This window comes from Cotesia typhae, unplaced genomic scaffold (assembly GCF_013202065.1).
Source record: "Cotesia typhae breed Kobodo isofemale line unplaced genomic scaffold, CoteBio_Ctyphae contig_44, whole genome shotgun sequence".
In the NCBI taxonomy this organism is placed as follows: domain Eukaryota; kingdom Metazoa; phylum Arthropoda; class Insecta; order Hymenoptera; family Braconidae; genus Cotesia; species Cotesia typhae.
The window spans coordinates 2,450,746-2,468,357 of NW_027423753.1; the positions used below are offsets into that span (position 1 = coordinate 2,450,746).

General features: G+C 26.3%; 2 protein-coding genes across 6 annotated transcripts in view; one reads left to right on the top strand and one right to left on the bottom strand.

The window, feature by feature from the left end:
- The window catches only part of LOC141529077 (coiled-coil domain-containing protein 102A), a 98,032-nt gene that overhangs the window by 59,471 nt on the left and 20,949 nt on the right, over window positions 1–17,612 (top strand). The window contains exon 3 of the mRNA XM_074245442.1: window positions 8,823–8,868. The gene's annotated coding sequence lies outside the window, so the exon portion shown is untranslated. The remainder of the gene's footprint in view (window positions 1–8,822; window positions 8,869–17,612) is intronic.
- LOC141529083 (uncharacterized) lies at window positions 183–16,970 on the bottom strand. Of its 5 annotated transcripts, none has more exons than XM_074245464.1 (7): window positions 16,858–16,970; window positions 14,403–14,527; window positions 9,491–9,592; window positions 6,946–7,206; window positions 5,869–6,060; window positions 3,951–4,091; window positions 183–912 (listed from the first exon to the last, which is right to left on the bottom strand). In XM_074245464.1, exons 2-7 carry the CDS (start codon window positions 14,496–14,498, stop codon window positions 847–849), a joined length of 858 nt encoding a protein of 285 aa, XP_074101565.1. In that variant the 5' UTR covers window positions 14,499–14,527; window positions 16,858–16,970; the 3' UTR covers window positions 183–846. The 5 variants fall into 5 exon arrangements, with proteins under 5 accessions (XP_074101565.1, XP_074101563.1, XP_074101564.1 ...); XM_074245462.1 differs by lacking the exon at window positions 16,858–16,970 and adding an exon at window positions 15,269–15,883; XM_074245463.1 differs by lacking the exon at window positions 16,858–16,970 and adding an exon at window positions 15,606–15,882.

The window sequence follows — 17,612 nt, forward strand, 5'->3', positions numbered from 1 at the left end:
AGTATTATTTATTACTTGTGTGAGTCACTCTTCTCATTTTTGATTTGTTGACAATACATAATAACACCAAATCGTGTTGAGATAAATTTATTGCACAACCTTGCACTGACTTACAATATTAACATTTTTCAATATTGAATTTTTTTAAATCAAAGCTCTTGGTGAGTGTAAAATTTTGTTAAAAAAAAAAATTAAGAATATTAATCATTAATTTAACATAAATAAAAATTTACTCAATTTCATTTTTAGTTTATTTATTTACATTAAAATTCAACTAAAAAAAGTAACCAAAAATTTTCAATAAATTCCAAATATTTAAATTCTCTTTGAACATTATTGTACTACAACTATAATTAATAATTATCAATTATATAATAATAAAATCTAACATTAATATTAAAACAATTACACCTTTGCCTCTTAATTAAAAAAAAAAATTAATCCAGCTAAAAAAGAGACAAAAGAAAAATTGTCCAAGGCAATGGATCACACGAGCACTTCACATTACTAATAATAATAATAATAATAATTAATAAGTAACATGAAGTTTATGACGAAAAACAGTCCAAATAAGTACGTAGAGAAAACAAACATCGAGCTTTTAGTTAATTAAATATTTACAAGTTTACAGTAATTATTTATCAACTACATTATTCCATTTACTTGAATAAATAAAAAAAAAAAAAACGGAATAGAATAACAGTAAAATAGATTGTGATGCTGCAAATCCATTGTATTTTATTTTTGAATCACAGGAACAAAGAGCAACTACTTATTTTTTCGTTACTGCGTCGTACCTACGATTCTTTAGTTGTTTTGTTGTCTAGTTAGGCTAATTACACTATTTCATATGATGGATGTGATTAATCGTGCTTTGAAGTTGACAATTCGTTCGCTCGTTGCTGCAAGTCTCTGAAAAAAAAAATGAACAGTTTAATTATTGATACAAGTTTCGTTGGTTTGAAAAATTTATTGTAGAAAAATTTTAGTTGCATAAAATAGACAAAAACGAGTTTATTAGCATTGTTATGCAATACTGCGACTCACATGTTATCAGAAATAAAATTTTATGGTACGAGTTTTTATTTTTATGTATTGTAACTTGCAAGATACATAAATTTGTAAATGTGTAAGCGTTAAATGTCAGTAATTTAAAAAAATCAATCTATTTTTTTTTTGCTTTTTTGTCAAAAATTTAATTATAATTAAGAAATGACCTTGTATCTCGTGAACTATTGATATTTTTAAAGATATAAGCTCATCCTGATGTTACACTCATCAAGAGCTTTCATTTGAATACCCACATCAATCTTTCATATATTTATATATATAAATATATATAACATATATAAATATATCAAAAATGCATGTAGGTACTTAAATAAAAGCTTTTAATGAGTGTAACATCGGAATGAGCTTATATCTTTAAAAACGTCAATATTTAAGAAAGTACAGCACAATTTAACAAAAGTCATTATTTAATAAAGCTAAATAACATATTAATAACAGCTGTAATTTTATCTAATTATAGAAATTTCTATTAAATGATTATTAATTTTAATTCAAAACTTATAGACCTAATTATTTTAATACTGGACAAATTTTAATACTGATTTAGATGATCAACACTGAAAATTTTATGTAATTTAATTTTCTCCCTGTATTATCAATTTTCAAACACAGAATTTAATTTGCAAAACATAATAAATAATTAACCTTTAGCAATGAAAAATGTTTAATAATATATTAGCAGCTGGTCTAGATAACTATAAATAATTAATTACGTAATAATAGCGAGTCGAATCGAGGGAAAGCAAAAAATACTTGGCGACTTTCTCTACGAAATAGCCTGTCAGTTTAAGTTTTTATTTCTTTTTAGGAACTCGGGGTTTCTTCTTACGTAAAGGAGCTACTTTTGTCTTACTAAATGTATTTCAATAAATTAAATGTAATAAATAAAAGGACCTGCGGTTTGATTAACCTTGGGTTATATATTTTTCATTCCATTTGTATTTATATTGATATCAATTGACTGATAATCAGATTATGTTGTCTACACGATACAATATATTAATGAAAAATTAAATTTATTCAAGAGAAAAATTATTGAACTCAGATTTTTAGAATTATTAAAATTTTTTTTTTAGTTTAAAATAAATAATATAATAAATTAATTAAAAAAAAAAAAAAAATGTGAAATTAGTTTCGATTAAAAATTTTTTCTTTTGGATAAAGTTAATTTTTTTATCAGCTCACATTTTGGCGAAAAAAAAAATTATAATAACAATTAATATAAAAAATAATTGATCCAATGAAAAATATAAAAAAATATAAAACGCCATTGAAAATAATTTTGAAATACTTGGCGCAGTTTTTGCAACAAATACACATTTAATTTCGCATCACGAATTGACTTGGAAAACGTTCACGGTTTGACCGTTTGGTATTCCACTCAGATATTTTTATTATCTATGTTACTCTACCTTTATTATTTTATTTAATTTTATTTTATAAAACAATAAAATAGTTCAATCGCAAAAGTTCAATTTTTATTAAGTTATATATGCTCTAAATAATTTATAAATTGTAGTAATAAATTATTCTGTCATAGAGAATTATATATTACTAAATTTAAAATGACACAAATTACATTCATTACTTTCAAATCATCTTTGAATAGTTAAATATTTTTCATAACAAAAAAAATTCTCCAATTAATTTTGTAACAAATTTAGCCGTATAAAATTGCAAAAGTAAGAGAAAAAAAAAAACTTTCTAATAAAAAAAATTAAAAAATGTAATGTATTTTTGCACAAAAAGTAATTGCACAATTGCAATAAGATATCAATCATGATCGATTGAATGCAAGTCAATCTTGCCGGTCGCGGCAACAGTGACTCAATTAGTCACGATACAAAAAATACAATCTATACCAATCAATTACAATCTCTTAGAACAACCGACGTTGTGTTATTATAAGTGTAAGTGTAAAATCACTTTATTACCAATTGTTAGAAGTTATTATCTAATCGTAATTAACCATCTTACACTCATAAAAATTATTTCGTTAAAATAACAAAAGAGATTGCAGTCAAAAATGTTGTAGTAACAAATAAAGTTAATTACACCTGCAAAAAAATTTTATATGGTCATGTACTTGGAAAAAATTGAATAATTATAATTATTATTTTTTCATAATTTAGCTACTGGCCTTGGGATGTTATTTACTAAAATCTACTTATCGTGATGGTAAATAACACCATAAGTAGATTTTAGTCAACAATATTCGAAGGCTTTAGCATCTAAAAGAAAGAACGATAATAATTGTAATTATTTAATTTTTTTTCCGTGTTCTCATATGGCTTAATCCATCCTGATATTAATTTTTACATTAATAATTAAAAAAACTTCTTCTAAGTGTGTACAATCCCTTAAATAATTAATTTTTGAACCAACCATAAACCACAAATATTTCAAAAAAAATATAACATTCTTTTAACCATTTTTGAACGTCTACAAAGCTTCGTAAATATTTATATTTAGAAATAAATAAAAATATTTTGGGACATTTTTATCATTGCTCCTAAAATCAAGTCAACAATCATCACGTTAAATTAAGAAAAATTGGTTTTAACCAAGATTTAAAAGAAAATAAAAATAGTTTTCTTGAACTGTCCGAAATCGGATGTAAAATAATTGTGAATTTGTTTAAATAATTAATCAATAATTGTGAAAAAAAAAATTATTTTAAAGTTCTTCCTCTCTTAAACTAACTAAAAGGTTCTGCTGGATTAACAAAGCTGTTTTTTTTATATAAAATATGATTTGTCATCTCAATGCTAACATAATAATTAGTTATCTCAATATTGTTCAACAAAAAAAATTTTTTCAGTGTATAATTTTAATTTTTTTTATATTTATAAAAATTCTATTGACCAACAAGCACTTACGAGAATAATGTCCTGTACAAGATTGGAAATCCCCCGATTAGCGATTACGAATAGCCTCGTAATAGGTCCGGGTACCGCTTCCTCTTCAGTTCTTACTGTCGAGTTTCCGTCACTTGGTGCCGATCCACTGCCCGCGACTAACTGTAAAATGTTATCGATTATTTAAATAAAAATCGAGTAATTCGTCGAGGATGTCAGTGCCAGGAGAGGACTATTAAAGGATTTCATTTATTTATAAAAAATAATTTCTAATGCCCAGACATTTAGTTGTAAGAGAAATTTATAATAACACTAATAATAATGATAATAGATTATTTCGCAACGGCGTTCCATTTTCGCCCGTTGCATCCAGTCCCCCTTGATCCTGTCGCAATTGTTTCGCAGGATCTATCACTACATGTAATGTGCTTTTAATGTCAAGCACGATTAAAAGTAATTTACAATACTTTTAAGTGATTTGTGCATTTATTTAAACGTAACTACTCTAGAGTCTAGACTACGAAGGTACTGGGATAAAAAATTAATTTTTGTTCGATTGAATTTTTATTTTTTGAATAATTGTTTTGTAGATACGCATTAATGGTTCGTCCTGGTTTGTTTTTTTTTTTTAATTTTTTTTTTGGGCCGACGTGTTGGTTCATGTTTTATTTATGAATATGAACGTCAGGATCTTCGGCTGGACGGCGCACTGGACGGGACGCGATTGCGGGAGTGATTAATTGTTATTTTTTTTTTTTTTTTTTTTTTTTTTTTTTTGTTAAAAGAAGCCTCGGTGTTAGTTTTTTTAATTAAAGAGATCTTTTTTATCAATTATTGAAGTGTCGAATTGAAAAAAAAAAAAAAAATTATTTACTAGTTTATTTATCTAAAATTTATTTATTTATTCATCTCTTTTCTAATATAATCTTAAAAAACCTTTTTTTAAGCCATTGTGAATGAATAATTAATTGTCTTTCGATGCTGAAGATCTCTTTAATTTGACTGAGTTACTAAACCAAATTCCATTGGATTAATTAGACCAAGACGAACAATAATTATAGTAAAAATATTACAGTAATATTACAGTAGTAAAAAGTGCCAGAAGGAATGGAAAAAAAAAATCCAATTTTTGTCAGACGAAAGTGCAGTGGCGCGTCAAGCATAAATGTGCAGTAGGTTAGTGATTAATAATTAATTATTAAAAAGAGCGAGTAATGTGATTCGGAATTTTATGGGAATAAGAGGTGGAACTAGAGATTGCATTGCAGAAAAATAATTGATAATAAAAATTGGGAGTTTGACCAAAAAAATGTTAGCTGACAGACAAATACACGGAGAGAATTCTCACCGATAGTCAATTTATTATGATAAATATTTAGGCTGCATTCAAAAATTCTTTATCTCTAGATACATAATTAAGAAATGACCGTGTATCTTGTGAATTATTGACATTTTTAAAGATTTAAGCTCACCCTGACATTACACTCATCGAGACCTTTCATTTGAGTACCCACATCAATTTTTCATATATTTATATATATATATATATATATATATATATATATATATATATATATATATATATATATATATATATATATATATATATATATATATATATATATATATATATATATGTATATATGAAAAATATATGAAAATGCATGTGGGTACTCAAATGAAAGCTCTTGATAAGTGTAACATCGGGATGAGCTTATATATCAATAATTAAGAAATGACCTTGTATCTTGTCAACTACTGACATTTTTAAAGATATAATGACATAAGTAGTAGGAATTAATTTCCTACCGTGTAATTTTATTTAACTCTCTCCGTGTAGAAATTAAGAATAAGTGATTAACAGAAAATAAGTAGCTTATATAGTACAGTACAGTGGATTATATTTAATTAGTTGTGGTTGTCGGAAGGAATGGCGTACCGATGGTTGCGTGGCAGTTCCGGGCGCAGGGGCGGCTGCGGGGGTGGCGGGGGCTGCGGGGGCGGCACTTGCTGCGGTTGTAGGGGACGGTGCTAGATCTCGCGAGGCGCTTAGACCTAGACCGAGGCTTTGTGTGCCCGCTATCACGCGGTAAACCGTCCCTGCCGCTCTGGCCGCCCCGTCGGCTGCTTGCTAGGACACACACCAGTCGTTTTTATATTTATTTCTATTTTTCATCATTTCTTCTATCTCTTTATTTTATTTTAGCTCAACACTATTTTTTTTTTATTTTTTCATATATTTTTTATTTTCATAAAATTTTCCCTTGTTTAAAGGTACCGTAACTCGCTGCAAATAATTGGTTAGTAGAAAAAGCCTTTTCGATATTTTTTCGAAATTTCCGTCAAATTTATAAAAGGGTTTTTTTTTTTTTTTTTTTTTTTTTTTTTTTTTTAAGGTGAATTTTGTTTAATGGTCGACAAAAGTTCATGTTAAAAATCAAAATTATTTGTCTAAGTTTTACTGGTTAATTTTTTTTTACCAAAACTGAAGAAAAAAAAAAATTAATTAAAAAAAAATAAAAACTGATTTAAAAAAATGTAATCAAGTATGTTTTCAATTTTTATTCGCTTTGTTGAAAATTATTTTTAAGAATTGTTTTAAGACAATATTTTATAATTTTTGATATAAATTTCCAAATTTGTATAATATTTTTTTGAGAATTATAAATCTCTATAAAACTGAAATTTTCTCTTAAAATTCCTTAAAGATTTAATTTTATAGACAATAAAACTACAAACTAAATTTTTTAAGCGATTTTTTATATATCCGAGTTTTGTAATAGTGAAAGTAGGGTTTTTTCGGCAACCTCGAAACTTGTGGTCATTAAAAAACCATAAATAAAGTACCGAAAGTTTCATTATTAAAAAAAATAAAATGATAATATGAATAATTTTATCTTAAACTTAAATCTAATTAAATCTTGCGGTGATATTTTTTGTCGATCATTAAACGAAATTTCCCAAAAAATGTTTATTTAATTCCAAGTAAAAAAAGCCAAGACTAAAAAAAACTTACTCGAATAATGTCAAAGAGAAAATTTCCTGATCCGCCTCCACTACCTCCCGCGGCTCCACTACCTCCAAAGCCAAAGCTGAGGAACCTCTTGTTCCTGTTCTCGTCCTCCGGGACCTCGATTTCCTCCAGCGGCGGTAAATCGCCGCTGTCGGTAGCGGCTTCCAGATTGTCCTGGTCCGCGAACTGGACCTTCACCTCGTTGTGGTTCGACTCCGCTACGCTTGCGTCTTGCACTTGCTTCTCCGCTTCGCGAGTCGTCTCCTAGAATCAGTGAATCTTTCTTTACCCTCGTGACCCAAAAAAAAACCAGACAAATTCATTCGTAATTATGTAAAAAATTTTAGATGGATACAAAAACTTTCTAATTTTTATTTTTCAAATAAATTTGTCTGAATAGTTAAATTTTTATTAGTATCAATAAATAAAATGATTATTGACAAATAGATTTCAAGGTAATCCGGTCAATGCGGAGTTGAAGAAACGGAGCCTTGAAAAAAAAAAGACAACATAAAATAATGCGATAGAAAAATTTCCATAAAATCGTCCTATGATTTTTTGGGCTTTTTTTTTTTAAATTGCGACGGATATTATTATTATTACTATTATTTTAACTGATAGAAATTTTTTTTAATCAATTAATTGCTGTTGTTACATAATTAAGTGGTTGTAATTGCTTATGGCAATTTTTAAAATCTTTAAGGGGAAAACACGATAACTTTTGGAAAAATCAATTTTTCAACTCAATTTATTTTTTAATCTCTTCATTAGACTTTTGGGAAGTTTCGTATTGGAAATTGCAGCTTAATATTATTTTTTTTAATCTATATTATTAAGAGAATAAGCGAAATATTAAGGTCAGTGTATTAGGTTCTTTTTTATGGTTCATTTATTGGATCGAAAGAGGGCGTTAATTTCGTATGAAAAAAATACTATCCCCGGAAAAATTTAAATCAGCTTTAAAATAGAATTGTAAATAAAATTAATTTCTTGTCATTTATTTGAAATTATTTTTTTTATCGACGTTTAATAATAAATTGTTAAAAAATTGAATATAGTCAAAGTTATTCGTAAAAATTTGTTGTATATTCTTTACTTTGCTCAATTTTGCCTACTTTCATTGAACTCAATAATAAAATTAATAATAATAATAATAATAGTAATAATAGTAATAGACTACGAGTTTTTTAAATGGTGATATGGCATATGTATGTAATATTCGTGTGGTGGACGGCATTAGAAAGTAGAAAATAGTAAGAAGGTCAACATAATAATAATAAGAAACTAAATCATTAATAATTGTATGATTAATGATTAATGGTTATTATATGATCTATTTGTATTTGATTCTGATCTAATATGTGTCAGCGATGATGGACAGAAGAATCATGATGATAATTTGATAATGTCACTGAAGATTCAAGATTCAAAATTGGACCTTCTGGTGTTTTCTGGAGCTCACTGCTCTTAATGTTGGTTGCGTCCGATTCGGAACTTATCTCGTTAGCCTTATTAGTCTCAGTGTCCTCCTCGAGCAACTCCTCGTCGTCGAAGGGCGAGGCTGCGGTCACTAGGGAGCCGTCCTCGTCGCTCCTCGAGCTGTCTTCCGGGGACTTATTCTGACCCCCGTTATTCAAAGTCGTGCGCAACACTGTCGGGCCCAGTATTTTGATCACTTCGGACACTATCGAGTTGACTTTTGTCTCAATCATCTATTCCAAAAATTTATTTTTTTTTTGTATTTTTTTTTTTTTTTGTGATGAAAGTTTTAAATTGAGATTGTGAATTAAATATTGATTTTAAATCCAAGTTTTAAAGATTTTTGCTAAGAATATAATTTTTAAATTTAATTTAAAATAATTAAAAAAATTTTTTTTCAGCTTCTTCAAGATGCCCTCTTCATCCCTGGCTTATTCTTTCGAAGTGGTAAGTCGTATAAAATTTTCTCAATTTTTAAAATAATTTTATTAGATGAAAATTTGATAAATTCTTCAATAATTTCGCGCCGTAAAACAATCTCTTTGCCATAAAAATGACATAAAAAATTATAGTGTCTAAATAAATACAATAGTAAAATGTTTGTTTGCTGTAAAGATAATTACCGACGTGACAAAAAAATAAAAAAAGTATAAAAGACACTTCTGAAGTTAACTTACAACAAACCGGACAATTTTATTGTTTATTTTAATAGCGATTAAAGAAGTAGTGTAGGTACTCTCTCAACTTTGTTTTATTTATATATTTACTTGGTGTAAACCGCACGCGTTTCGTCACGCTTTTTTGATCTAAGAGATCAGAGAGGGTAAAAAAACCGGAAGTACATGCTACTAAAGATGTAAGAGTGGCCTTTTTTGTTTCCTGTGTGTGCCAGTATCGCCTGGTTATAATTATAAATTAATTCACATGTGGATCTTGTATTCGAATAAAATATTACTGTACAATTTTTTTTTATTAAAGATTTGTGGTTACATATGCTCATAAATTTTCGATGAAAAATCATTAATATTTAAAAATAAAAATTAAAAATGGACAAGTGATTATAACATACCTTGGTTATACTAGGAAAAAACTGTCGTAAAATACCAATAGTCCTTTTGCCCCTTGCGGCTGGATCCTCGTTACTTTCCTTAACCATAACTCGTTCCAGCATCTAAAATATAGAAAATAAGAATAAATAATATTATAATGTTCCATAAAAAAAATTTTTTTTTTATTTATGATCAATGATAACGTATGCCACAATAGTATTATAATTTTTTATTTTTTTTAGTTAATACAACTAAAATTAATGTTAGATAAGATCTCTTCAAGAACATTACAGAGCGAAAGAAATTATTTTTATTCAAGAACTAAAAATTTTAAACTCAACTCTCTGGTAGGGAGAGAATTCAGCAATGATGCGCCACCTGTTGGAAATTTTTGAAACTATCTTTTTTCAAAAAAATAAATATGGACGTATCAAGCCATATATGGCATCAGAAAATTTTTTTTCGTAACAATATAACTGAACTATCACCAATTAGATAAATCAGTTATTTCTAGAGAATTGTTCTCTCTTATCTGAAGTGTAACTAACAATCTATCACGCGAACCCTATCAATCGATACTCCACAACTTATTTGATTACATTTCCGGATCTTTGAAAGCAAACTACTCAACCGAAAAAATGATCATGATCGATAAACCAAGTAGAGCAAATTATGACCACGGAAGCTTTTAAATAACAATAAGTATCAATAATAGATACAATCGAGATAAAATATTCAAACAATTCGTCCCTAATTCCTCGACTGGAAATAAAAGAGCAACAACATTCAGTACTTTTGACTTTCTCGAGTGAATTTAACCCGGAAGTTCCGTTGATATATACATGATTATACTTCAATTAAATCAGTTACAATCCCACATATTTTATAGCCGCTGATAGCTCATACCTGATATCAATACAATATAAAAATACAATTATAATTCATATCCACTTTGATCAGTGATTACCGATCGCGAATCGCTTAATATATTCAAATAAAGAGTGTATTACACGTATGCTAATTTTATTTCGCAATAAAATTTCTCCTACAACTTTGATGTAATTCGTCTTATCTTTAAATTCTCTCATATTTTTTTAAATTTATTATTATCATCATTATTGTTGTTGTTGGTGGTGTTGTTATTTATTTTTGATATCCCACATCCCGCAAAAGAGAGAGGCTGGTCCTGTCCAAGGAATTACTCAATTCACGTTGGTTTACTTTCATTTTAAATTATTTCATGGTAACAGCCCTTTGAAAATTAGAGCACATTCTCTTCCAAAAACATTTTTTAATTGAGTTGTTATGTAACTTGTTTACGTTCATTTACATGTATAAGGGCTTATTATATATTTTATATGACAGTGAATTATGTAAATGTACAATTTATGGTGTTTTTGAATCAATTCATCGAATGTTATTGAAGAAAATAAAAAATATTTGATTTTTCTATATAATTCTCATTTATAATTTTGACGCATGATTTTCTATGTGATTCTCATGTATAATTCTTACATAATATCTTTGCAAATAATTTCCGTATGTGACTTTTACACATAATTCTATCCCAGATTTTTACATAGGATTCTCATAAATAATTTTTACATGTTAATTTTATTTATGGTTTTTATATGTTACTTCTACATATAATTTTCACATATTCTTTTACATCGACGATCTAATTAGGATTTGGTCCAACTCCTTATTTTAAAGAAGGTGATTTTTTAACATTTTAATGTAGCAATAGTCCAATTATAAATCATTTGAATGATCCAACCCAAAATATTAGATATTAAATATTTTTTTAAAGTGATAATAAATTTTTAACTAATTATTTTTTCGTACAAATGGAAGATTTTCTAAAATGGAGTTAGACAATTTGCTAATTAGACCGTCGACTTGATTTTTACAGATTGATGTTCTCATTAGCAAATTGTCTATGTCCTTCTGGACATAGAAAATTCTCCATTTATCTAAAAAAAAAAAAAAAAAAAAAAAAAAAAAAACAGTAAATTAAAAAAAAATTTTTTTTTCTAAAAATTAATTCAATATCTATAATATGTATAATATTTTTATTTAGGCTACTAAAACAACACGCCTGTGGACTATAACTATCTAAAAAATTTAAAAGAGCACTCAGAAAAAAAAATTGAATCAAGTAAATAATTTTGAAGAGCTTCATTTTTTTTATTTGAGTAGAAAAATTCTCAAACAAAGAATTTTTTTTGGTTAAATAAATTTTACTTGATAAAAAAATTTTTCTCTTGATTCAAATTATTTTTTTTTTGTCAATGCACTTCTTAAAGAAGTGGGCTTTCACAATTTACTAATTAGAACGTCAATATAATTTTTGTATCCGTCTTTCACATATGATTACAAAGAATCAAGTAAAAAAATTCTATAATGACATTTATAAAAATAAAAATTTTAAAAAGTCATCTTTCACTCGAAAAAAAAAAAAAAAAAAAAAAAAAAATTACAAACAATATATTTTGATGGTCGATTTATCGAAAATTGAAAAATACAGTAAATTAGTGAGTAGAGATAGAGATGGTTTGTACTTTCCATTGGGCATCGATCGAGCGAAGAAAGTGTCCAGTTGGCAGGCAACCGTTTTAAAGTGAAAGTGCAAAGTCAAACTACTACTGATAAATATGATCCCACTCATCTTGCGTTTTGTGTTTTTACTTTTATTGCGTTGGTGTGTATCAGTAATACAAAATAGTTAATCTTGGTATGGTATATACTATATACCCACGGATACCTTAATGTCGATGCTCATAAGTTGTATTTGTGTTAACCCAGACAAGGACGGGAGACAAAATGATGATTATATTAAATCGGGAGATTTAAATACTCGCTGTGAAGGCCGGGAATTATCGTCACGGTGTAATTCGCACAGCTTTTATGCAATATGCAACACAAGCTCGCTCCATGCGGATCTGGGAATAAATACTTCCGTCATTAACCGAGTTCGCGTTGAGTCATCGTATTTTTATTCTTCATACGCCATTTATTTTCGTTACTTATGTTTGTTTTTGCAGGACTTGAGATTATTTATGTTTTATTATGTGAGACGTATTATTGTGTGTTTAGTTTTTTATCTAATGAACAATGATTGGTTAATTGAGTTGTTTATGATCTTTGGAATAATTACTAAATTAAAAATACATTTTAAATAATTTGTAGGAAAATTTTTAAAAATTTTTCAACTATTATTTTGATAAAATATAATTTTATCAATACAAAAATTATTACATATCATTATTGTTATAACTATTATTGTTACAAATTATTACTCAAAATTAATTCCTGAATTGTTTAATTATATTCTATCAAAATAATAATTGAAAAATTTTTTTAAATTTTCCTACAAATTATTTAAAATGTATTAATATTTTTACGATCAATTTTTTTCTAATATTTCAAGAATACAGAAAAAATTCAAAATTAAAAAAATTATAAGTTAATGAAGTAGAGAGTCTCAAAAAATAAACACGCGACCATATCCACGATTCCAACTCTCCTAGCAATCGGAAAAAAAAATTAAAAACGATTATTAATCTAGAGTAATGCCGCTATTGTACCAACTAATAAAAAGTGGAAAAATTAATTTTTTTACCGCTTCAAGTCAATTTTACTTGATTTAAAAATTTTTCGTTTTGATTCAAGACAGTGAAACTCTTCAAAATTATTTTCTTGGTTCAAGAATTTTCATCTTGATTCAAAAATTATAAAAATTCATTGATTAATAAGTAAAACTATATATTTGTGAACCAAGTAAAATAATTTGATTGAAAAAAGATGGTATTTTTCAAAGAATTCGGTATTATGAATAAATTTTACCGTCTTCAAATAAAAAAAAAAAAAATGCTTGGGTCAAATAGATGTCCCTTGTTTTAAAAACAATAAAATACTCGTTTGAGGGCTAAAATTCTTGAATAGAGATTCTTTTAATCTTTATCTAAGCGTTATAATTTATTAATTAAAGCGTAACCTTTTTTTTTTTTTTTTTTTTTAATTGAAAGGTGTAATTATTTTGAAACAAGACTGAAATATCGATTTAAAATATTTACTCAAATTTTTTTATGTAAGATTGTTATTTAAGAATATTAAAAAAAAAATGGATACTTAAAAAGTGATAAATTTAAACTTGAAATTAAAATGACTTATTACTACTCTTGTATGAATAAATGGAATAGTCCAAGCCCAGAAGGAAAAAAATAATATAAAATTTATAAGCAGAAACCAGTCGAGTGTATGAAATCAACAGAAAGGGAAAAGACTCAACTCAACATAACTCGCCAGAGTAAAGAGACGAAACATTAAGATAACCCCTACTATGTACTCATTGCACGTGAAATGGTACGTGAGCATACGCTAACTACTTTCCACATGAGAGTGTCCGAAGGAATGCGTCTTGGATTTTATTTTATCTCGCTAAATTCCCTACACTTTATAATCAAAAATGCAACCAGTGGGTTTCACCCTCGCCCACTACAATTTCGAATGTGTTACACCGAGAGTGTGACGAATTTAAATATAAATCAATAAATGTAATCTGATTGGATAAAATATTATACAATATATTTATAATTATGCGGTGCGCTGTTGAGTAACCGAAAAATTAACCAAAAAAGTAACCAACTTTTCACTCCTTTCAAAATTATTTAAGTATAAATTAATCGGATACATTGGGCACAAGGTTTTGTAACAAAAACAAACCGGACTAATGAATAATAATTATCTATAAGATCAAATAATAAAATTATAATAAAATAAATTGAAAAATCGGTACTAGTTATAAAAGTAACAGATATCTGACAATTTTTTAAAAATTTTCCTTGCACCAGGAAAATTTTTTTAATAAAATTAAAATTGATCAGGAGCTTGCTGATTTAATTAAGATGTTATTATAGTTTTTGGAGTTACCTTTGAGCGAAACCGAGTCTCAGAAGCAGGAAAAGAGTTGACTAGAGCGATTAAGCACATCGCAATCACAATTGCTGTTATCGGTGCAAACCTCATGGTTTCTGGATATTTTTAAAAATAATACTCTGAAATTAATCAAATTTGGTCATTTATTTATTACACTAAGGAAATTTTTTTAATAAAAAAAAAAAAAAAAAAATTTTGAACCAAAAAATTAATTTGATAATTTTTGATTTACCAGAAAATTTCTTGAAACCAAAAAAATTTTTTTTGACTCAAGCAATTTATATTTTAAAAAATGATTTTTTGTTTAGATCTAAGATAAAAAAATTTTTTTGGTTCAAAAATTTTTCTCCAAAATTTTACTTTTCAGTGTTGAAGTTATTGAAATTTTACATTGATAAAAAATTAAATAACTTAAAGAAAAAAAATTGATTTTGAAAAATTAAATAATATTTTATTGAATTAAATATATTCAAATAAAATATATTTAAATAAAAAATTTGTCTGCTTGCTTAAAAATTTTTTCTCATCAATCAAGTAAACTTTTTTATTATTGTATTTATTGGATTTAAATTTAAATTTCGACGGTTATGCAACGGAGAAGAAAATTAAAAGAGAAATGATGATATCGAGCTAACGATTACTGATCAACAAAATTAAATACTGTATGTAAACACCAAACCGGAAATATATTTCGAAGATGGATAATAGAATAGAAGTAACGGAGAAAGAGGAAAAGGTTCACCTTTCTCGAGCACGATATCACGAAAGACTCACTTTCGTTCGAATAAAACGAAAGTTTAACTTATACTGTTAATTTTATAAGTGCGTTGTATTTATTATTTATTTACGATCTATCTTACTATTATTAATCATTTATAATTTATTGTAATTTTATCCAAATATTGTCCTTTACTTCTTATCCTTAATTTATTTTTATTCGCAGTACAGGTTAATCACCCGGGTAACAAACTTAATTAACATTCAACAGGGCTAGGATTCCGAGGACACCGCGACACTCAGGACATACTGATTTTTTTTTTTTTTTTTTTTTTTTTTTTAATGAAATGAATTTAATTAAAATAAATTTAATTTAAAGCTCTAGAGATTTTTCACTTGTTAACACTCACTGTAAAAATAAAAAATCACACACTTTTATCTTCTGCGGGGGTTGTGTTTGACTAAATAAAATAAACTCACCACATGGAATTTAAATGCAAATTTTAATTAAGTAACTTTTGTCAGAGCTCGCACGGCTCACCGTGATTGTCTGAGTGCTCGCGGTTAGAGAACGGCTTTTATTACCAGCCACCACCACCAGAAACTTTGTACCAAACTCACTCCCAAATATTCTTGTTATGTGTCATTTAAATGTTATTTTATTTTGTATTTTTATTAATTAGCTGGAGTTGGAATTAATTTATTTTGGAGAAAATAATTAAGTCGCTTTTTTTAATTTATCAACCTCATTTTTTTTTTTTTTTGACAAAGTTACTTTAAAATTTTGGTTAATTAATCTTTGATAAATTTATGAATTTCTATACATTTTTTTTTTTTTAATTTAATCATTGAAAATTTCAACGAGTTGTCGGTAAAGAAATTTATTTTTTATCTTTATATTAAATATAATTTTTTTTTTATTAATTACAAAAATTTTGAGGAAATTTAATTTGCAATTTCTGGAATATTTAATAAATTAATTTTGCATTAAAAAATTCAAAGTTAAAATTAAAAAAAAAGGAAATTTAATACAAAAAATTTTTCTTTGCTTTAAAGTCGATGAATTTTTTACATTGATATTTTTTATCAAAGATTTTCAGTCGAAAAAAAATTTTTCTAAACATTAAAAGCTTCAAAATTTAATCTTAAAAATTTTTACCAAAATTATTATCGTAAAAAATTTTTTTATCATAAATTTGCAATTAATTTGTGAAGTTTTAAAATATAAAATATTTATTTTACTTAAAAAATAATTTTTTAAATTTATAAAAAAATGATTGGGGTAATAATTTTAAATAATTAAAGAGAAAACATTAATCTAAATCAACATTTAACAAAAAAAAAATTGCAAAACAAAATAATTGAAAAAAGACTTTTGTTTACAAAAAAAAATGAAGTAACTTTTAGCAAAATTAATAAATTAATAAACAAAGTTTCTTTGATAAAAAAATAAAATAAAAGCATGTATGAACTATTTTGTCATTTTAACAATTTAAGTGTCAGCATTATGTTGAAAAATAATTTATTCGTTCATCTTAATCGCAAAGTCGCGTGTCTAGTCGCGTCTGAATAATCGCGTGCAATAATGTATATATATATATATATATATATATATATATATATATATATATATATATATATATATATTGAATACAAGAAGCAACAATGATAATGATAACAAGAAAAGTATAACAATAATTAGCGTTTTTGCTATGATACAAAGAGCGCTTACCAGAACAATGTCCACAAAACATATATTCAAGCGGCGTATTATGTTTTCTAATGGTGAGAAAGTTTTCCTCTACGACGACAAAACTACTTACGATTATCCGATACGATTATTGTTGCCGGGAATTATAAATTCATAGACCGTTTAGTATTGTCACAAGTCACAATTCAACTTCTTAATGCCGTAATTCTGACTTAGAGCCACTTAGATCTCTCTTATTTCATTATCGGTAAAAAAATAGACAAAAACTCGAGACAAATCGTCAATAAAACTCCACTACAATATATTTTTTATTTATTATTACAATTTATAATTACTTGTTACTATTTTTTATTCAATAAGTCAATTAATTAGTTGACCAGTTGTTTTTATATAGATATAATAACAAGAGATGAGGTTTCGTAATATACAACCGAATACTGAGCCTTGAACAAGTGAATGGATTTTTAAGAAAACATTTTAACGACTTAAATCTCTTGATTTTTGTTATTGTAAATATTCAGAGTCTCTCTAGCTGAATGTTTAATTTATTCAAGATTTTCTTTTGTCGGATTCGAATATTTAGATTTTTTTTCTAAGACTTTTAGAGGAGTTTAGATTTTTTTTTTAGTATTTTTAAGTGGAATTTTATACTTTATCTCTTTATGAAATTCATTATTATTATTTATGTATCAAGTTTTAAAAAACCAATAAATATAATAATAATAATAATAATAATAATAATAATAATAATAATAATAATAATAACAATGATGCCT

What these genes read in the sequence shown, in the direction of transcription:
- LOC141529083 (XM_074245464.1), bottom strand. Translation starts at nt 14,498, where the DNA reads ATGAGGTTTGCACCGATAACAGCAATTGTGATTGCGATGTGCTTAATC. An exon ending in AGACTCGGTTTCGCTCAAAG is followed by an intron (nt 9,593 to 14,402) that starts GTAACTCCAAAA and finishes TCTATATTTTAG; the next exon opens with ATGCTGGAACGAGTTATGGT. An exon ending in GAACTGCCACGCAACCATCG is followed by an intron (nt 4,092 to 5,868) that starts GTACGCCATTCC and finishes AACATTTTACAG; the next exon opens with TTAGTCGCGGGCAGTGGATC.